Source organism: Oncorhynchus kisutch, linkage group LG15 (assembly GCF_002021735.2).
Source record: "Oncorhynchus kisutch isolate 150728-3 linkage group LG15, Okis_V2, whole genome shotgun sequence".
In the NCBI taxonomy this organism is placed as follows: Eukaryota; Metazoa; Chordata; class Actinopteri; order Salmoniformes; family Salmonidae; genus Oncorhynchus; species Oncorhynchus kisutch.
Window position 1 is genome coordinate 64,401,737 of NC_034188.2, and position 22,861 is coordinate 64,424,597.

At 41.9% G+C, this 22,861-nt stretch overlaps 1 protein-coding gene across 1 annotated transcript in view; it reads left to right on the plus strand.

Annotated features, from left to right (window-relative positions):
• Positions 1-324: 324 nt before the first annotated feature.
• tyw1 (tRNA-yW synthesizing protein 1 homolog (S. cerevisiae)) overlaps positions 325-22,861 on the plus strand; it is a 56,250-nt gene continuing 33,713 nt past the window's right edge. The window contains 6 exon segments of the mRNA XM_020501964.1: positions 325-339; positions 3,828-4,022; positions 4,305-4,595; positions 9,121-9,237; positions 20,392-20,517; positions 20,768-20,774. Of these exon segments, the coding sequence (XP_020357553.1) occupies positions 325-339; positions 3,828-4,022; positions 4,305-4,595; positions 9,121-9,237; positions 20,392-20,517; positions 20,768-20,774 (751 nt within the window).

A 22,861-nucleotide genomic window follows, 5' to 3' on the forward strand; every position in this document is an offset into this window, starting at 1 on the left:
GTATATCTGTAATATAATTAAACCTCCAATTCCCACAATGTATTTCGTTTCATCATGATAACAATTATGGCTGCTCCCAGCTGTTGAACTTTGATGTTCCTAAAACGTTTGTCAATATTTACATTGATGATACAAAACATTGCACAGGAGAAAGAAACAATGTTGCGGGGCTCAACTTTACTGCTTTTGGATTTGATAAACCATGTTTTTGACGCTGCTATTGATGGTGAGTGAGAGTGTCGCGGAGAGAACTGGGTATCTGAAAGGTGAGATGAGGATGGTGCAGAGAAGGTCAGTCGGCGCATTTTTTATATCAGTGAAAGAATGTCCTCGAGCCAGGTAACAGCTGCTAGATTCTATTTAAAAAATAACTTTTGTGCCGTTTCTGAGATCTTTAGTTGATGTGTGTATGTATAGTATAGAGATCATATTTCGCGTATGTATAGAGATACTATTAAATTACTAGAAGGGAAGTTATAAACCCTAATTGGTAGCCATATTGGTCAGGGAGAAATTCTGATTGGAATGAACGGCAGTAGAGGCATAATCCTGATTTTACTTATGCATGAAAATAAAAGTAAGGCATGTGATAGAATGAGATATTGTGTAATAAAATTGTCAACCTAAAATAGTCAGAATTAAAAATACAGTTTATAAGGGTTTCATACCAATGTTTTGTATAAATAACCTTTTATGTGTAACAGACCATAAATGTTTAATTTGTTGTTTTCTTGGAAAGCTGTGAGTGCTATTATATGATACAATATCAATTCTTGTTGCATTTACAACTTGTCTAAGTCCTTCAAGAGTATTTTTTTTTGTCAGTATGGCAGAACAGGATATACTTGCACACAGCTGCCGATGTTTTGGTTGGAATTTGGTTCTCACTGAAAATGGCATTGAAAAAGGTCATTTAACTCTTCCCTTATTATTTGCTCAAAGAGCAGTTCTGTTTACATTTCTATTAATTCTACTTATTTGTCTACTGGTAAATGAGAGTCAAATTGAGAGCTTGGGACTATAAGGTTATATCTGCATTTATGTCAAATTGAGTTGTTGACATTAATCTGTACAATGTTCTCTACCTACAGTTGAAGTCGAAAGTTTACATACATTTATGTTGGAGTCATTAAATCTTGTTTTTCAACCACAACCACTTCTTGTTAAAAAACTATACTTTGGGCATGACACAAGTAATTCTTCCAACAATTGTTTACAGACATATTATTTCACTTATAATCCACTGTATCACAATTCCAGTGGGTCAGAATTTGACATACACTAAGTTACTAAGTTGACTGTACCTTTAAACTGTTTGGAAATTTCCAGAATATGATGTCATGGCTTCAGAAGCTTCTGATAGGCTAATTGACTCCGTTACACCAGCTCTGTCTGGTGACCCAAGTTAAACAATTTGGAGGCAATGCTACCAAATACTAATTGAGTGTATGTAAACTTCTGGGAATGGGATGAAAGAAAGAAAAACTGAAATAAATCATTCTCTCTACTACTATTCTGACCTTTCACATTCTTAAAATAAAGTGGTGATCCTAACTGACCTAAGACAGGGAATTTTTAATTGGAATAAATGTCAGGATTTGTGAAAACTGAGTTTAAATGTATTTGGCTAAGGTGTATGCAAACTTCTGACTTCAACTGTATATAGTTCTCTAAATACCCCAATTCATGTTAAATTCAAAAGAATACAATCAAAAAAATTGCTGACATCATTCAAACCAATGGGGATTTGGAACTTTAAAACCAATTATCTCAGAATCATCTTTTTGCAGATAGAACTTTGTAGTACCAAGCTCTCCAAATGTTACACGTTATTTTTCTCTGTACCCCATTAGAATACTCTTACCAATCCAGTGACCCTCTGGCTCTACAAAGCTGTGGAGTAGGATGGTTACAGTGTTGAGAAAGTGGTTGATGTATCTAAAGCACAGATATTCTATGGATCACAGACTGGAACTGCAAAGGTAAGAGGGTGATTCTGCAACCATGGACTTTTTTTATAATACAGGGGTATTTTTTTTGATTTAAGAGAAAATAATAGTTTTAGGGATGCATGGTTTTTATTAACTCTCGAGAACCCAAGGGGCCATACCCAGCCATCTTATTCGAAACTTATGGAGCACGGCCAATGTTTACTACAGTCCCAACTCTCTTTTTTTAACGATTACAAATGTTAATAGTCTTCCCTTGCGATACGGTTTTTGAAAACCTTTAGGCCTAATTTTCATATACAGTGCATTTGGAAAGTATTTAAACCCCTTTTCCACATTTTGTTACGTTACAGCCTTATTCTAAAATAAATGTAATATTTTTTTCCGCCCTCATTTTACACACAATACCCCATAAGGACAAAGCAAAAACAGGTTTTTAGAAATGTTTGCAAAAAAAAAAACAGAAATATTATATTTGCATAAATATTCAGACCCTTTATTCAAATCTTTGTTGAAGCACCTTTGGCAGCGATTACAGCCTTGAGTCTTCTTGGGTATGACACTACAAGCTTGGTACACCTGTATTTGGGGAGTTTCTCCCATTCTCTGCAGATCCTCTCAAGCTCTGTCAGGTTAGATGGGGAGGTCTCTCTAGAGATGTTCGACCGGGTTCAAGTCTGGGCTGTGGCTGGGCCACTCAAGGACATTCAGAGTCTTGTCCCAAAGCCACTCATGCGTTGTCTTGGCTGTGTGCTTAGGTTTGTTGTCCTGTTTGAAGGTGAACCTTCACCCCAGTCTAAGAACCTGCTCCAGAGCACTCAGGACTTCATCAAGGATCTCTCTGTACTTTGCTCCGTTCATCTTTCCCTTAATCCTGACTAGTCTCCCAGTCTCTGCCGCTGAAAAACATCCCCACAGCGTGATGCTGCCACCACCATGCTTGACCGTAGGGATGGTGCCAGGTTTCCTCCAGACGGGATGCTTGGCATTCAGGCCAAATAGTTCAATCTTGGTTTTATGAGACCAGAGAATCTTTTTTCTCATGGTCTGAGAGTCTTTTAGGTGCGTTTTGGCAAACTCCAAGCAGGCTGTCATGTGGTTTCCATCTGGCTTCCATCTGTCAACCCCAAGTTAGCCTCTTTTTATTATTATTATTTATTTTTCTTATTTAAACCAATGGCTGGCACAGGTATAAATATTTTAAATGAATCCCGTTCAACCAGGAAAGATTGATTATTTTCATCAGTATTCCATTCTGTTGGGCAATACTTCACCATCTGAGAAATTAATAGGAGATTTGTCGCCTGGCACAGCAGGCACAGCAGGAAATTGCCATTTATTCAACAGAGATACTTTACAGTTCGGGGAGAGGGATTTTTATCTCCAAAGAGAAATTACCAAGGGTGCTCGGCCCGGCCTCCGGCCTAGAGATCTAGTTTCAGATGCTCAGTGCGTTGACTCTTTGTGCCCAGTGTTCAATCATGATCCTCTCTTCCTCGAGCAGCATAGAGTGTTGCAGGCAGCTCTTTGCTGTAGGAAACCATAGGGCAAGGGGCACCTTACACTGGCTGCCCTGTAGGGCTTAAATCATTTACAATGTTGCTCTGCTTTGGAGATTTGTTCTGTGTTCAAATTGTTGTCCTCATACCTCATCATTGTGCTCCCTATGGAGCTGTTGTTATTGGTTCCTACTTTCACTCTGGATGTGTGTAAATGCAATAAGTTGTCCATAGCTGCATCCTGTTTTTGCATCCAGAAATGGGGCCATTCCTGTATAAAGTTTCGGAGAGATCCTTATTCTATATGTATATGTCACATATTCTGCATTTGTTTATCTTGTGCCACTTTCCAGATTTTTGATGACATCTCTCTCTCCAGTGCTCCAACAAGTTGGTCTATAAGTTCCTATTGGCTGTGTACACTGATGGACAGCCCACAGAAAATGCTGAATGGTTCTGTAAGTGTCTGGAGGAGGCATCCACTGACTTCAGATATGGGAACGCCTACCTGAAAGGACTGAGATATGCAGTGTTTGGCCTGGACAACTCTGTGTATGGCTGCCATTACAATACGGCAAGAGATCTGACAAAATACTGTGTGTCTCCTATCGATATGTTTCCACCATGTGTGGTGCTACTACTTACACTTGCAATCCGTTTCTTTGCTTATCTGATACTTTCATGGATATTTTTTTGCATATTATACATTCCTCTTTTGTACACACTAGAATACTAAGCTCATTCAATCGATTATCATTACCACTATTACTGTTCTCTCCTGTCCAATAGCTAACCATCCACTTCCTCTAGACTCACTGAAAACACATCATTCAACCCCTTCTGCCCTCTCCCTTAGGTGAGTAAGAATGTGGACAAGTGGATGCTGAGCGGCGTCCGGGTTCTGTCCAGAGGAGATGGCAACTGCAACGTAGCGAATAGCCACAATGGCAGCGTGCATGCTGACTTTCTGGTCTGGAAGACCAAGTTCCTGAGCTGCCTGCAGGCCCTGGTTGCAGGGCAGAAGGCCTGTAGTGGAAACTGTAAGATGGGCAGCTCATGTAAGACCAGGAACAGGAAGAAACCACAGTCCTCAGTCTTCTCCTATCAGGCATTTCCAGAACAGCTCAGCTCTGAGGAAAGACTAAACGTAACTACTCTTAACATGCATACCTCCCATTACTAATGCTATCTCATAGTGCTGATTCATAGTTCACGTAACTCCATGCAGGGTTATGTTGTCCACAATAAGGTATTTCTTATTACACTTTTATCTGGAGTGGATTCCTTGACACTACTGCTATTACTAAACACGCATGCATGCACATACGCTCTTTCTCATATTGTCATGGTAACATGAGTTAGCGGTGCTACTTTCTCTTCCTGCTGTCTCCAGTGCTGTACGCAGCAGGGGTGATGTTGAGCGAGTAGAGGAGAGTGAAGAAAGAAACTACAGTATGAAGGCTAATCATTATGATTTATCTACCATGCATCCATTTAGCTTTCATTTAATCCTGCCAATGCCGACAAACTTGTGGTGGGAAACATAATTTTAATCAGCCACGTACCCCGAGGAGTTCCTAAACTCCATAAATATGCATATGTTTTTCTTTATTTAATCAAGCAGCTCCAACAAAAGGTAATGACTTGTAATAAAATGTATCCCATATGGGATCCTGGATGTGTTTAATCATGGATGTATTTAAGATTAGTTGTGGATTTATGCCTTAATAAATCAGGAGGTTTGGACCCTTTAGGAGATGCTTGAAGTGAGAGAGGCAGGTCTCTCGTGTACTAGGTTTGAGTGATCTCTCCGTATTTTTCATCCACTTGCGCTCTCTGTTCTCACCTACAGTTGAAGTCGGAAGTTTACATACACCCTAGCCAAATACATTTAAACTCAGTTTCACAATTCCTGACATTTAATCCTAGTAAAAATTCCCTGTCTTAGGTCAGTTAGGATCACCACTTTATTTTAAGAATGTGAAAGGTCAGAATAATAGTAGAGAGACTGATTTATTTCAGCTTTTATTTCTTTCATCACATTCCCAGTGGGTCAGAAGTTTACATACACTCAATTAGTATTTGGTAGCATTGCCTTTAAATTGTTTAACTTTGGTCAAACGTTTCGGGTAGCCTTCCACAAGCTTCCCACAATAAGTTGGGTGAATTTTGGCCCATTCCTCCTGACAGAACTGGTGTAACAGAGTCAAGTTTGTAGGCCTCCTTGCTCGCACACGCTTTTTAAGTTCTGCCCACAAATCTTCTATAGGTTTGAGGTCAGGACTTTGTTATGGCCACTCCAATACCTTGACTTTGTTGTCCTTAAGCCATTTTGCCACAACTTTGGAAGTATGCTTGGGGTCATTGTCCATTTGGAAGACCCATTTGCGACCAAGCTTTAACTTCCTGACTGATGTCTTGAGATGTTGCTTCAATATATCCACATAATTTTCCTCCCTCATGATGCCATCTATTTTGTGAAGTGCACCAGTCCCTACTGCAGCAAAGCACCCCCACAACATGATGCTGCCACCCCCGTGCTTCACGGTTGGGATGGTGTTCTTCGGCTTGCAAGCGTCCCTCTTTTCCTCCAAACATAACAATGGTCATTATGGCCAAACAGTTATATTTTTGTTTCATCAGACCAGAGGACATTTCTCCAAAAAGTACGATCTTTGTCCCCATGTGCAGTTGCAAACCGTAGTCTGTTTTTTTTATGGCGGTTTTGGAGCAGTGGCTTCTTCCTTGCTGAGCGTCCTTTCAGGTTATGTCGTTATAGGACTTGTTTTACTGTGGATATAGATACTTTTGGACCCGTTTCTTCCAGCATCTTCACAAGGTCCTTTGCTGTTGTTCTGGGATTGATTTAAACGTTTCGCACCAAAGTACATTCATCTCTAGGAGGCATGTGGCAGGGTCTACAGTCAATCACGGACTACAGGAAGAAACCCAGCCCAGTCACGGACCAGGATGTCTTGCTCCCAGGCAGACTAAACAACTTTTTTGCCCGCTTTGAGGACAATACAGTGCCACTGACACGGCCTGCAACGAAAACATGCGGTCTCTCCTTCACTGCAGCCGAAGTGAGTAAGACATTTAAACGTGTTAACCCTCGCAAGGCTGCAGGCCCAGACGGCATCCCCAGCCGCGCCCTCAGAGCATGCGCAGACCAGCTGGCCGGTGTGTTTACGGACATATTCAACCAATCCCTATACCAGTCTGCTGTTCCCACATGCTTCAAGAGGGCCACCATTGTTCCTGTTCCCAAGAAAGCTAAGGTAACCGAGCTAAACGACTACCGCCCCGTAGCACTCACATCCGTCATCATGAAGTGCTTTGAGAGACTAGTCAAGGACCATATCACCTCCACCCTACCTGACACCCTTGACCCACTCCAATTTGCTTACCGCCCAAATAGGTCCACAGACGATGCAATCTCAACCACTCTGCACACTGCCCTAACCCATCTGGACAAGAGGAATACCTATGTGAGAATGCTGTTCATCGACTACAGCTCGGCATTCAACACCATAGTACCCTCCAAGCTCGTCATCAAGCTCGAGACCCTGGGTCTCGACCCCGCCCTGTGCAACTGGGTACTGGACTTCCTGACGGGCCGCCCCCAGGTGGTGAGGGTAGGCAACAACATCTCCTCCCCGCTGATCCTCAACACTGGGGCCCCACAAGGGTGCGTTCTGAGCCCTCTCCTGTACTCCCTGTTCACCCACGACTGCGTGGCCACGCACGCCTCCAACTCAATCATCAAGTTTGCGGACGACACAACAGTGGTAGGCTTGATTACCAACAATGACGAGACGGCCTACAGGGAGGAGGTGAGGGCCCTCGGAGTGTGGTGTCAGGAAAATAACCTCACACTCAACGTCAACAAAACTAAGGAGATGATTGTGGACTTCAGGAAACAGCAGAGGGAACACCCCCCCCATCCACATCGATGGAACAGTAGTGGAGAGGGTAGCAAGTTTTAAGTTCCTCAGCATACACATCACAGACAAACTGAATTGGTCCACTCACACAGACAGCATCGTGAAGAAGGCGCAGCAGTGCCTCTTCAACCTCAGGAGGCTGAAGAAATTCGGCTTGTCACCAAAAGCACTCACAAACTTCTACAGATGCACAATCGAGAGCATCCTGGCGGGCTGTATCACCGCCTGGTATGGCAACTGCACCGCCCTCAACCGTAAGGCTCTCCAGAGGGTAGTGAGGTCTGCACAACGCATCACCGGGGGCAAACTACCTGCCCTCCAGGACACCTACACCACCCGATGCTACAGGAAGGCCATAAAGATCATCAAGGACATCAACCACCCGAGCCACTGCCTGTTCACCCCGCTGTCATCCAGAAGGCGAGGTCAGTACAGGTGCATCAAAGCTGGGACCGAGAGACTGAAAAACAGCTTCTATCTCAAGGCCATCAGACTGTTAAACAGCCACCACTAACATTGAGTGGCTACTGCCAACACACTGTCAATGCCACTGACTCTACTCCAGCCACTTTAATCATGGGAATTGACGGGAAATGATGTAAATATATCACTAGCCACTTTAAACAATGCTACCTTATATAATGTTACTTACCCTACATTATTCATCTCATATGCATACGTAGATACTGTACTCTATATCATCGACTGCATCCTTATGTAATACATGTATCACTAGCCACTTTAACTATGCCACTTGGTTTACATACTCATCTCATATGTATATACTGTACTCGATATCATCTACTGTATCTTGCCTATGCTGCTCTGTACCATCACTCATTCATATATCCTTATGTACATATTCTTTATCCCCTTACACTCTGTATAAGACAGCAGTTTTTTTTGGGAATTGTTAGTTAGATTACTTGTTCGTTATTACTGCATTGTCGGAACTAGAAGCACAAGCATTTCGCTACACTCGCATTAACATCTGCTAACCATGTGTATGTGACAAATACATTTGATTTGATTTGATTTGAATGCGTCTCCTTCCTGAGCGGTATGATGGCTGCGTGGTCCCATGATGTTTATACTTGCGTACTATTGTTTGTACAGATGAACGTGGTACCTTCATGCATTTGGAAATTGCTCCCAAGGATGAACCAGACTTATGGAGCTCTATAATTTTGAGATCTTGGCTGATTTCTTGTGATTTTCCCATAATGTCAAGCAAAGAGGCACTGAGTTTGAGGTAGACCTTGAAATACATCCACAGGTACACCTCCAATTGACTCAAATGATGTCAATTAGCCTACCAGAAATGTATTCTAAAGCCATGACATCAATTTCTGGACTGTGCCTTTAAACAGCTTGGAAAATGCTACTTTTTGCATGTAATCTTCTGACGCACTGGAATTGTGATACAGTGAATTATAAGTGAATCTGTCTGTAAACAATTTGTTGGAAACATTACTTGTCATGCACAAAGTAGATGTTCTAACCGACTTGCTAAAACTATAGTTTGTTACCAAGACATTTGTGGAGTGGTTGAATAACGAGTTTCCATGACTCCAACCGAAGTGTATGTAAACTTCAGACTTCAACTGTACCTGTCATATTCTGTTCATCTCTCTCTTGTTCTGTCATCGCCTTTCCCTATCTACTCCTCTCCCTCTCACCTGCTGTCTCCCGTTCTCCTCTCTTTCCCTCTCTTTCTATCTGCAGGAGGAGCTGGTAGAGTCCAGTAGTGACAAGGAGACAGCTGGGTCAGAGGAGAATAGCCCAGGCTCAGTCATCGATGTGGAGGATCTAGGAAACATCTTGAACGGCATCAAGAAAGCCAAGGTCAGTCAGATACAAACCACACTCTGGGTTTTACACTAGCATACTACCTAGAAATTAAGCAATGTAATGGGCATGCATTATACAAGGTTTGCTAGTATGTATACTTGATTGGAACATAGCCATGGTTTTAATTTCAGTTTCGACATACAGTATTTCATGGTACTGTATCTGTGAGGCTGAAGGGTCACCATAGCATTTTATAACTTCGTACTATTGCTCCATAAGCCATTATGATGATTTTTTTTTACAACTGCTTTACAACTTCTCCTGGCTGTTTTTGATATGGCATTGTACTACACCAGTCAAAGGCCACCTATCCTCTGATTTGCCGACAAGCACATACTCTATTTGGCTTCTGTGAACTCAGGCTCCATGGGTACACCAGGGTGAGTGGGGTCCCCATGGAAGGCCTAATTGCCTTGCTTTAGCAGCTAACACATAAGCTGAACATGTGACTGTGGAGTAAATGTGGTTTCATTGAAGGAAAAGCAGAGCGAGCGGCAGATGGTTTGGTAGACACCAGCCTGGGCAGGAAAAGTGGGGACTTGCATAAGAGTGAGCTGTGAACGTGCTCTGGACGCCCACTCCCCAGACTTCTGGGGATGAGTGACTCAAGATGAGAAGAGGGAGAGGAGACATTTACAGTACTCCTCATCTCGTTTTAGTTACACTCACTACTGAAGAATGAAGGGTTGGAGAGAAGCAGTAAGAGCTGCAAATATCCATCCCCTCCGTCTACCTTTCCATTTGATTGACATGTTGATGTGGGGAGAAGTCTGTCCATAATAAAGTGCTGCTCTGCCTTAACACTATCAACAAGGCAGGTCCTAGATTTGTCGCACATTGACTGCTGTTCATTCGTGTGGCCAGGTGCTACAAAGAGGGACAATTGTCTCAGAACAGGGCAACACGGCTGACCCTTAAATGTACAAGAAGAGCTAACATTAATAATATGCATGTAAATCTCTCATGGCTCAAAGTGGAGGAGTGATTGACTTCATCACTACTTGTTTTTGTAAGAAGTGTTGACAAGCTGAATGCACCGAGCTGTCTGTTTAAACTACTAGCACACAGCTCAGACACCCATGCATACCCCACAAGACATGCCACCAGAGGTCTCTTCACAATCCCCAAGTCCAGAACACACTATGGGAGGTGCACAGTACTACATAGAGCCATGGCTACATGGAACTCTATTGCACATCAGGTAACTGATGCAAGCAGTAGAATCAGATTTAAAAAACAGATTAAAATACACCTTATGGAACAGTGGGACTGTGAAGACACATGCACACGCGCACACACACACAGGTACAGACATGCATATGCACACAAACATACAGGTACAGACATGCATATGCACACACACACACAGGTACAGACATGCATATGCACACACACACACAGGTACAGACATGCATATGCACACACACACACAGGTACAGACATGCATATGCACACACACACACACAGGTACAGACATGCATATGCACACACACACACAGGTACAGACATGCATATGCACACACACACACAGGTACAGACATGCATATGCACACACACACACAGGTACAGACATGCATATGCACACACACACACAGGTACAGACATGCATATGCACACACACACACAGGTACAGACATGCATATGCACACACACACACAGGTACAGACATGCATATGCACACACACACACAGGTACAGACATGCATATGCACACACACACACAGGTACAGACATGCATATGCACACACACACACACAGGTACAGACATGCATATGCACACACACACACACAGGTACAGACATGCATATGCACACACACACACAGGTACAGACATGCATATGCACACACACACACAGGTACAGACATGCATATGCACACACACACACAGGTACAGACATGCATATGCACACACACACACAGGTACAGACATGCATATGCACACACACACACGGGTACAGACATGCATATGCACACACATCCATTGTAATATGGTGGTATTATACATTTTGTATTGTAGATGTGTAATAATGTTATATGATTTTATGTTTGATGTAAGTGCCTTAATGTTGCTGGACCCCAGGAAGAGTATCTGCTGCCTTGGCAGGAACTAATGGGGATCCATAATAAATATAAATACACATGTCCTTTACATCTGAACCAGAATGGGAACATTTTCAACGCCCACAACTAGCAAATAATTGTGTTCAGTGATAAAAACATATCAAGCAGGCCCAATATTAAACATATGAATCATATCATGATACAAAACATTTGCCTAACCAGGAGGGAAATAATACTTAGGTTGGATTCTTCAAAGTTGACTACAGATAATTATTTATGTATACAAAATAATGTAGTGCAATGTAGTGCAAAATGTTTTAAAGGTGTTTTTGTATTGATTATGAGGTGAAATCTGCATGCTGGGGCGGCAGGGTAGCCTGGTGGTTAGAGCGTTGGACTAGTAACCGGAAGGTTGCAAGTTCAAACCCCTAGCTGACAAGGTACAAAATCTGTCGTTCTGCCCCTGAACAGGCAGTTAACCCACTGTTCCTAGGCCGTCATTGAAAATAAGAATTTGTTCTTAACTGACTTGCCTGGTTAAATAAAGGTAAATAAATAAATAAAAATGCTGTAAATTATATAGGCTTTGAGGCATTTTGGCCATTTTGGCCATCTGGAACTGATACTGTGTTTAACAGGACTTTGCTGCTAATGATGTGTGTGTGTGTTGAAAATGTAGTATCTTTCCTACAGAAAAAAACTTAAGGGTCAGCACAGCAGACAGTTTTCTGGCATCATTCTTGTTTAGGCACCATGGGATTGATATCTCCCCTGATCCAGACTAATGTTGTTGGACAGCAAAGGAGAGGAAATGAATGTAATTGTCAGCTCTATTTGGGACAGCTGTCACTCAAGCAGAGTTTTCTGCTCTGTTCTGGTCTCCATGATGTCACTTTCCTCCAGTGTCACCTTCCTGCTCTGACCCCACTCTGACTCCATCCTTCCTCCTATAACCAGGAAGGAGCACTTCTGTCCCAACTGTCAGTCTTCGTGTTTGCCCACAGGGGAAAGAGTGTGTGTTTGCTCAAGACGGGGTGTGAAATAAAGTTGTTTTGTGTGTTTTTAGCATCTCGGGATGGCTGAAGGGTAGTAAAGGCAATGACTTGAGTACGCACATATTTTATCCTTTCCTTCTTTCACTTTAGGTTGAACAAATCATTTGGACATATTCTCTTTGTTCAGAATTACCTCTGCTGCAGAGGATACATTCATTAGAGTTACCAGCATAGAGGAGGAGGTGTGATATGGTGTGGGGGAGCTTTGCTGGGGACTTATTTACTACGGAGTAAAACTGGCCACTACCAAAAAGGCCTGATGGAGTGGTGGAGTTCTGCAGAGATGGTAGAACCTTCCAGAAGGACAACCATCTCCACATGGGAACTCTGGAGCTCTGTCAGAGTGACAATCAGGTTCTTGGTCACCTCCCTGACCAAGGCCCTTCTTCCACAATTGCTCAGTTTGGCTGGGCGGCCAGCTCTAGTAAGATTCTTGGTGGCTCCAAACTTCTTCCTTTTAAGAATGATGGAGGCCACTTTGATCTTGGGGACCTTCAATGCTGCAGACATTTATTTTGTACCCTTCTCCAGATCTGTGCCTTAACACAATCCTGTCTTAGAGGGAGGGAGAGAGTGAGTTCAGCCAGGATTTAGAACGGCTGAATGTTATCGCCCTTGAATCTCGAAATCTTGATGATGTAAAAATACGAGATCCTCAGACAATTCCCTATGAAATGATCCACTGTAACAAGCAAAGCAGAGCAAATTTAACATACGTTTTTATTGACTAACATTCGGGATAATGTGTATCCAATTCTGTTTTGGTGTCAACAAATTGCATATCTGCTTTCACTGGACATCTTCATAGGTTTTGAAAACTATCAGAAATAAACTGCACAATGGTGAAGCGTCAATTATCGCTTAACAACGGCAATGTAGGAGAAGGTGGCGCTCCTGGATCATTCAGACAGAAACCGCATTAGCCAGATTGGAAGACTGGTTCTACCCAGAGACATGTATTTATAGAGTTGAGCATATGCAGTTTCTGCATTATGATTTATTTACTTAAACATTCTCAGACATGTTAGCGCTCCATCAGTATTAACATTACATGTGGAATACTTTTTTTAAATACTATAAAACTGAATGTGAAGAATGAGCATTATAGAGAACAAACCCCTTTTCACGTTATTTAAGAATTGAAATACTATTTTGAAATGATCAGTAAATGTAAAAACAAAAAAGCAATGCGCACCATAAAAGTATTTAACAAATTTAAAATAACCCTGTCAGGTTTATGTACTCTTGTTTGTATATTTCTGTTTTTCTGTATGTGTTCATAAGAAAAAAGAAAAAAAGAGCATTATGATGTGTTTACATGACACTACAACATTCTATGGCATCCATGTTAGCTCCCCATTGACATTACCCGAGGATTATACCATGGCATTGTTGAATACTTGTTTCTGATTGGCTTAAATGGCATTATGGCTCTACAACTAAGGGAAGTCAAAGACAGGGGGGGTTTTTCAGGTAGTCTAGTACTTACTGTACCTCCATACATCATATTCCTTCTCAAAACACCATTGAGATAGCTGGTCATCAATTGCTGTGCTCAGCTTATATTGAATTCACTGACAGTAGGGTGTCCACCCACTCTGTAGAGTGGGTGAAAACATGCTTTAGTGAGGAAATGTCTGTTCCTTATGCTATAAGATACATTAACCAAGACAAATGAGTATTTCTCAAAAATATCTTTAACATTATATCCAAAAAGTCAGATTTCTTAACCTGATACATCCGATAATAAGCACCGAGCTTTATTGAGAGTGGTGCCTCTTTCTCGCAGGAACTTTTGTAAAGGCTGTTGGTGGAAGGTGAGGACCAAGGTGCGGCGTGGTACGTGTCCGTGATTTTTATTATAACCGAACACTAGAACAAAAATGATCAAAGCGACACAAATGAAACGGCTCTATCTGGTGTAGACACACAAAACAGAAAACAACTACCCACAAAACCCATGTGGGAAAAAGCTACCTAAGTATGGTTCTCAATCAGAGACAACGATAGACAGCTGCCTCTGATTGAGAACCACAGGCCAAACAACAAAGAAATACAAAACATAGAAGCTGAATATAGAATGCCCACCCTAGTCACACCCTGGCCTAACCAAAATAGAGAATAAAAGCCTCTCTATGGCCAGGGCGTGACAACTTTTGAGGATTTGACATGTTGTGGTGGTAATCTGCAAAGTTGTTTCCAAGAGTCGCAAAAAGCTAAATGAAACGAGCATGAAATGAGCAGAATTAAACGTTAAAAGATTTGAAAATAAAAAGCTTGCGATACGCTCAGTGCTCCGTTGACATTTCACAGAAATATTCTAGTTTATGTGTTAAATATTTGAAAAACAGTAATTTCGCATTAATATGAAAGTGTATACATAAATGTGAAAATACTAAGTCATGTCTCAAAATCCATATATATCTTACCTCTATATTGTTTTATGAAAGATGACGAGTTAAACAGTGATTCTTTCAGTTTAGCCTTAATTCTCACACAGCATCCAGCCTTGCTGATGCAATTCTATTTACCAGATTTTTGACCACTTTTTTTCTCTGTCCTCCATCAATTTAGTCACCCTAATTTTGGCCATCCTACAAGGGGTAAAACTCCAATAACTTTTCAACAGATTATGATCGCAACATGAGGTTTGGACCATTGGTTTTCTTAGAGCAGTATCTTCACAATTGACATTGATCAAAAGATGCGTTTTTGATTGGACACCCTACTGGCAGTAAATACAGTAATTATAATAAATGCCTTAAATGCCTGTCTCTTGAAATGTACAGTATATAAATAAATGTAATTCAATGTCATATTATTGTGAAACAGGCAGTGCTCTGGTATATCTTTGTCCCAATATGCAGGAGGGCTGATTTTGTCTCTTCGTCATTGTACACATTTGACCATTTGACATCAGAAACTAAGTCAGACTATGGACTGTAGGTGTCAAACGCTGTTTTGTGTACCGACCCCTCTCTGGCTCTTGACTCTGTTGTTGACTCTGCCAGTAGGAAATACAGTATGATGCTTCACTATTGTTCCTCCTATCGATTCTCTTTGACTAATCACCTTGGAGAATAGCTTGGTCAATAGCTATTCATAACTTTACTGCCACATTAAGTCCAGTGAGCTTTTGGAAGACTGATGGCAGTGCATTAAACATTTTTGCTGTTCGCTGGGCTCTATCTGGGAACAATGCCAGACAGTGAGTGTTAAATGGATCTTTGGCCTTGCTGCTAGGCTGTTTGCTGTGTTGGGTCTGTTGTGTTGTGTGAGGACCACTGTCCTTAGTGTCCTGTTTCATTGTTGATTCCCCTCAACAAGCATCTGGACCAGGTCTGAGGGGAGGGGAATGAGGGACAGGAGCAGTTACACTCTGTGTCTGTCAGCATCACACAGGGACATGCAGGGCAGTGGGCACATGTTTGGACCATACAGAACTACAGAGATACAGTATATAGTGCTCACACTGACACTCCAGATTACAGCACTCATAGATTGATGTGGCATATCTTTTGGAAAGTCGAATCCCAGTTTATTGGTCGCATACACAGTTTAGCAGATGTTATACCAGTTGCAGCGAAATGCTAATGTAAGTTGCTCCTAACAATGCAAAACAAATGACAATAACAAATCAAGAAACATTGGAACAAATCTAATTAACAACCCAAACAGAACTGTGACAGTAGTCACCTCCAATCTGATGTCCAGAAGTGCTTGTCGGTCATAGGATATAATACAAAAAACTTTCTGAGTAAATAAAGTAAAACACTAAAATTAACAAAAGACTGCAAAGTTGGCTGGGAGCTAGCAAGAGGGCGACCATCTCCTACGCCATACTGACAGGCCTAGACATGGTCTAATAAGTCAAAGGATGAGGTGTGGAAGACCAGTGTCCTAAACTTGCTACAAAGTATTTGCCAAAGGAAAAATTCTTCCCAGCGTGAAATAATTCCCAATCATTCTGATTGTGTTCCGATTGTGACCTCATGTTGTAACATTTCATAAACAACTGTATAAACAACTGTTTTACAATGAGCTATTTTTACACGACACAGGGCACAGTACAGTAATCCCTTTACACGGTGGAGGAGGATGTGGGAGGACTGTCTGACACGTGTGAGGGGTTACTTATTCATTCTATCCTACGACAAAAGCTCCCCTCTACCAGGGATGGAGTTCCTCGCTAAGCAGGGCTGAACATGGCTTGTCTGACTGAGGACATGCTTTGCATTCACCCACACACAAACACATGCATTTCCACCCCTCTCTCTGCAGCATAAACCCAGCTGTAGAGAGCAGATAGAGCTGACAGATAGCTGCTGGCTGGGCTCAGAGCCTCAAACTTTAGTCAGCTACCCCAGCAGTAAGCTAAAGTACTGCACAGCCACAAGAGGCGATAAGCAGACAGAGACAGACAGTGTTCTCTGTACAGCCCCTCGAACCCAGACAGATGCCAGCCAGAGCTAGACTGTTGATACTTTTGGATGCAGAGGCATTGGGCATTGTTTTGAGACTCAACACCACTGAGGCTGTGCTGAACCAGGTTGTTGTGCTGTTTTGTTGGCCCCTGCTACAGAGAGAACATGGACTTGGTCTGCATTTAGAGAGAGACTATGGGATGTTTGGATCACTGGCTCTAGTCAATATGTAAGTAAGTGCACTGTCTGATAAGAACAAATCCAGTCGCATGAATTGCAAAGAAGTGCAGAAAAAGGCTTGAGTTTTGTTATTGGTGAATATAGTATACAGAATCTTCCAGGCCCCGGTTCTGAAAAATGTATAATTATAATTATAATTATATTCTTTAAATCATACTACTATGGTACTGTGATTAAAACAGATGTCATGCTTGATAATACGATTATTAAGATATGGACATTTTTCTGGTTAGAAAGATTTTTTTCTCATATTTTTTGTGTTGTTAGGCCTAACAAAGTTGATTTACTTTCCCAAAATTCACAAGTTTCCAGAAATCCTGGTTGAAGAATTGCAGGAAATCTGGGCCTTCCAACCAGGATTTCTGGAAACCCTGTGGTCCTTGTGACTGTCATTGCTAAAACATTATACAAGAAGACAAACATCTCTTGGAAAGGTCACTAGGTGTTGTACTAAGGCTGTTTAGTATTTATTGTTGTATTTTATCATATTTTAATTTGCTTGCGCACCACAATGAAATCCCTTAAAGAGTAAATCAGCTTTGTATGTCCTTATTTTATTCATAATTTGTGTACAGTCTGGTCGGGTATAATCATAATTCATATCAGGTTTGTGTACAGCTTGCTCTTGTGTACAGTCTGGTCGGGTATAATCATAATTCATATCAGGTTTGTGTACAGCTTGCTCTTGTGTACAGCTGTGCTTTTACAAAGTTTTAAAAAACTTAAAGTTCAGCTAATATTCAGGACCAGTGGTTGGAGCTGTGCTGTGAATCTGCTGTAGGCAGACAGTCCCTGGTGTGAGACGTCACCTGTCTGAGAACAGAATTAGCCCTGAGCCCAATGTATGCACGCTTGAATGCAAACACACACTATCCACTCTCCCCACTTTCACACACGAACACGTCCACAACTGCTGACAGACTATATCAGCCCGGCGATAACTAGCACTTGAAGAGCCCTGTTACTCTGCTACTCTGAGACGATGAGATATAGTTCCCTGTAGTCAGGTCTGGGCAGTGGCAGCAGTACCCAATACAAGTAATTTGGTTGGACCGATAAACATGGCTACTCTCCAAGGCCAGTTGTCGATCATCATGGCGTTTGAGAACATGACTCTGCAATACCTATTCATACATTCAGGGAAACTTTCCACCAGGACTTCATTAATCTTGCGTCGGTGTTGTTAAACAGCAAGTCCCTGGAAGCGTGGTGTATTTACATGGTGTACTGTATGATATGCCTCTCTCCCATGCAGTGTAATTTACTGCACCAGTCTGGCAGATTGACTGGGGGGAGGGAGCTGCACCTGTCTTAAAGAGCCCAGAGCGGTCAGGTACTGGAGAGGCCTTCTACCCCTGGGCCTGGGGCCCAACGGTGGTGTGGTTGTGCTTGATGGTTATTTAACAGAGTTAAGTTTTAATTGATAAGCTCTGCATAATTGATTGATTGACTGCAGGGATATTTCCCTTTGAAAGTTAGACTTTCTCATATGTCTTGGCTACAGTAGCGAGTAGCTAATCTGTCAATCAGCAAGATGAGTGTCAACATCAGCTTGGTTGATCAAGGTGGGAATCTGTCTTCCTGTCTGTCAGGAACTGCTTAGTAGCTGCAAGGTGAGGCTGGGGAACAGTGGGCAACTCCATGGGCATCCAGTCATATAAAGATCTACAGTATATGACTCTGTGAGTGTCCATTGTCACCCAAGAAGTCATGACACTTCAGATAAAATCACTTAACCCTTGATTTTCATAGTCCAGTCAAAAATCAAAGACTGAATTTGGGAGTTATTTTATTTGAGATGAAGTGCTTTCAAATTTGCTTGAAATACCCTAGCAATTATCAAATGTCTTAATTTGCTGGGCCAGAACTCTGTTCCCTCTCCTTTGAAGAGTTATCCATCTGTTGGAGACATATTGCATCACAAAAATTCAACAGGTGTTTGAAGTAATTGTCTGCCTACTGTTGTTTGGAATCAATCTACCCTTTTGTTTTGCCATTGTGGTACTTTTTGTTCTATTGATTTTTCCATGTAGCAGCAGACAAGGTAACAGCCCCGAAGACCTTCTATTCTGTACTGTACATTAATTGAATCAGTATCGCCACTGTCAGCATTGCAGTGTATTACTGAGGGGCATGATTCATGTCTGTGTGATTGGTAGAGCAGTGTCCTAAAGCAGACCCCCTTTTGTCAGCATTGTTCAGGTGGTGAGATTTACAGCTGTAATATCAGTGGTGCTCAGTGACTCATAGCCTCATGGACAACCCTGTCGGGCATAGAGCAATTATCAAGGCCAAGACGGTTGATGATGCCTCAGATTGGGCATCATCACATTTGCCAAACTTATCTCACCCCATCCTGGGCCTAGTTCTGTTTAGTGCCGCATAGTCAATGTCTATGGTTCGTTGTCATGCACAAACAGATCAGGGACCATTCTAATCCTAGCCTATTCAGAGATGACACCCATATGGCCACACACAGTGACGTGACATCACACGTCATTTGGTCTATAAATAATATGTCTTGTGTAATACTGGTTTTAAAGACATCATGTTCCCACTGCTGTCTGTGGTTTGACTTGAGACAACTGACATAATGGAATACATGTCTCACTCGTGTCTGGTATTGAAATTTGCTTGTCATGATCAGAGTTGTAGTGTTTAAAGGTAAAGTTCACCCAAATTACAAAGTTACATATTGGTTTCCTTACCATGTAAGCAATATATGGAGAAGGTTTGACAGTAATCCATGGTTTGTTTGTTTAGTTTGTTAGTTTTGGTTTAGTCTGGCACTGATTCTAAATACTAACATTTAGCATTTTTGGCAAAAATCCCATTGAAGTCATGGTACCGATATTAGCATTTTCTGCGCATCATGTTCAAATCATCGTTAAGTGACTTTGTTGAGCTCTTCCCAATACATTTTTTATACTTTCAGATTATTTGGACATAATGTGCAAAAAATGCTAGTATCGGTACCGTCCATGACTTGAATGGAATTGGTGCCACAAAATCCAAAATGTAAGCAATTTGAAAACAGTGATAGGGAAATAAAACCAAACCATAGATTCCTGTCATAACTTGTCCATTGACTGCTTACAGGGTGTGTAGTAATTTAGTAATTTGGGTGAACTTGAACTATTCCTTTAATGATCCAAGAGTGTTGTTTTTACAAGCCCTTATCAAATCACTGTCATGGGTGAAAGAAAATATATTGTTGTACAATTGTTATTGAAGGTCAGTGTGAGAGTAGTTACGTTTATGTCAATAAAGCACCTTTTTAATGCCCTGCTATGGGGCAAACAAACTAACCCAGGGTTGTGTTGGGGCAAACAGAAACTAACCCAGAGTTGTGTGTGTTTTGCTGCAAAGAAGAGAGAGCAGAGCCAGGAGGATGGACAGATTGTGAAGCTGTCCAGGCTGAACGGAATGATGAAGGCTGAAGAAAAGGAGGAGAGGAGAGAGTTGATCGCTGCTGCCCTGAGGGAGGCCCTGACTGTAACGGGATTCGTCCTCTTCTAACGAGGAGTATGAGACATCGGACCAATATGCAGCGTGGTACGTGTTCGTCATGTTTTAATGAACAAAATCACTGAACACAAAAATACAAAATAACAAATAGAAAGACAGAACCAAATCAAAATCAAATCAAATTTATTTATATAGCCCTTCGTACATCAGCTGATATCTCAAAGTGCTGTACAGAAACCCAGCCTAAAACCCCAAACAGCAAGCAATGCAGGTGTAGAAGCACGGTGGCTAGGAAAAACTCCCTAGAAAGGCCAAAACCTAGGAAGAAACCTAGAGAGGAACCAGGCTATGTGGGGTGGCCAGTCCTCTTCTGGCTGTGCCGGGTGGAGATTATAACAGAACATGGCCAAGATGTTCAAATGTTCATAAATGACCAGCATGGTCGAATAATAATAAGGCAGAACAGTTGAAACTGGAGCAGCAGCACAGTCAGGTGGAAGTTGAAACTGGAGCAGCAGCATGGCCAGGTGGACTGGGGACAGCAAGGAGTCATCATGTCAGGTAGTCCTGGGGCATGGTCCTGGGGCATAGAAACGAAAACCGAAACAGTTCCGTGTGGAACACACAGACACGGGAAATAATCACCCACGAAACACTGGTGGGAAAAGGCTACCTAAGTATGATTCTCAATCAGAGACAACTAATGACACCTGCCTCTGACTGACAACCATACCAGGCCAAACGCAAAATACAACAACAATACAAACAAACAGACTGCCCACCCCAACTCACGCTCTGACCATACTAAAACTAAGACAAAACAAAGTAACTAAGGTCAGAACGTGACACTGACTAAGCAAGGTAAGGAGCAGACCTTCAGTGCACTTCATAATCACTACAGAAATATAGTCAATGGAATTGTGGTTGCACTTTTTTTTACCGTACTGAAGTGCCCAGGTATGCATGCACTTATAATTTACATGGTGGAACGTTACTTCTAGCCATGTTTTATAAAACATTCTCTTTAGGACAGATGGCATCAGCAACTGATGTACTATCGTTGGTCCTATAGTTCCCTTAATAGCTGCCACTTCGGTGGATAAATTATCCAGCTTCGATAATCTGCTCTGAAACAGACCCACAGCACCAGATGCATCAGAGCAGCATGTCCTTAACCTTTGTGTCTACGGAGACACTGAGGGAAAAAAGTGATAATTCACTAGAATAATAATAAAGGGGTCATAGGGTGGGGAGGTACTGTGTGTGTGTTGTCTAACAGGATGAGGAACGGGCCAGGATGGAGTGTGTGTAGGGAGAGTGTGTGTGTGTTGCTATGCAGAGAGGAGTGGGCTAATGCGGTTTAATGATGCAGCCCGTTCCAATTACCCTCTCTTCCTTCTCTCCACTGCTGCTCCTGCTGGCGCCGTCTCCGGAGACTTCACTCTCTTCTCCTCTACCCACTGCTATAGCCTTGACTCATGGTCCTCAACATAGTGGTGAGCATCAATATGGCAGGTGTAATAGATTTATAGATTTCCTTCCTGCATTTGTAAAAGAGCTCTAATGCCTAGAACTTGCTAATCAATCCACTGGTTGGTTGCCTCTGCTCATTAGAAAAATACTTTTGTGCTTTCAGAAGTCTTAGTTTGGAAGACTTCCTTTTTCACCTGCATTTGGTTTGCAGTACGGCATTTGGGATTGCATTGAACAATATCATTCTATGGTCATGTAGAATATGGTAGTAAGGTATTGTAGACTGACATACCTGTTACAGTAGTTCATCCCCTCTTACAATGTGTCAACATGCTGCCTGAGCATGAGTAATGAACACTACTATTTAACCCATAGACATACAGTTGAAGTCGGAAGTTTACGTACACCTTAGCCAATTACATTTAAACTCAGTTTCTCACAATTCCTGACATTTAATCCTAGTAAAAATTCCCTGTCTTAGGTCAGTTAGGATCGCCACTTTATTTTAAGAATGTGAAATGTCAGAATAATAGTAGAGAGAATGATTTATTTCTTTCATCACATTCCCAGTGGATCAGAAGTTTACATACACTCAATTAGTATTTGGTAGTATTGCCTTTAAATTGTTTAACTTTGGTCAAACGTTTCGGGTAGCCTTCCACAAGCTTCCCACAATAAGTTGGGTGAATTTTGGCCCATTCCTCCTGACAGAGCTGGTGTAACTGAGTCAGGTTTTTAGGCCACCTTGCTCGCACACGCTTTTTCAGTTCTGCCCACACATTTTCTATAGGATTGAGGTCAGGGCTTTGTGATGGCCACTCCAATACCTTGACTTTGTTGTCCTTAAGCCATTTTGCCACAACTTTGTAAGTATGCTTGGGGTCATTGTCCATTTGGA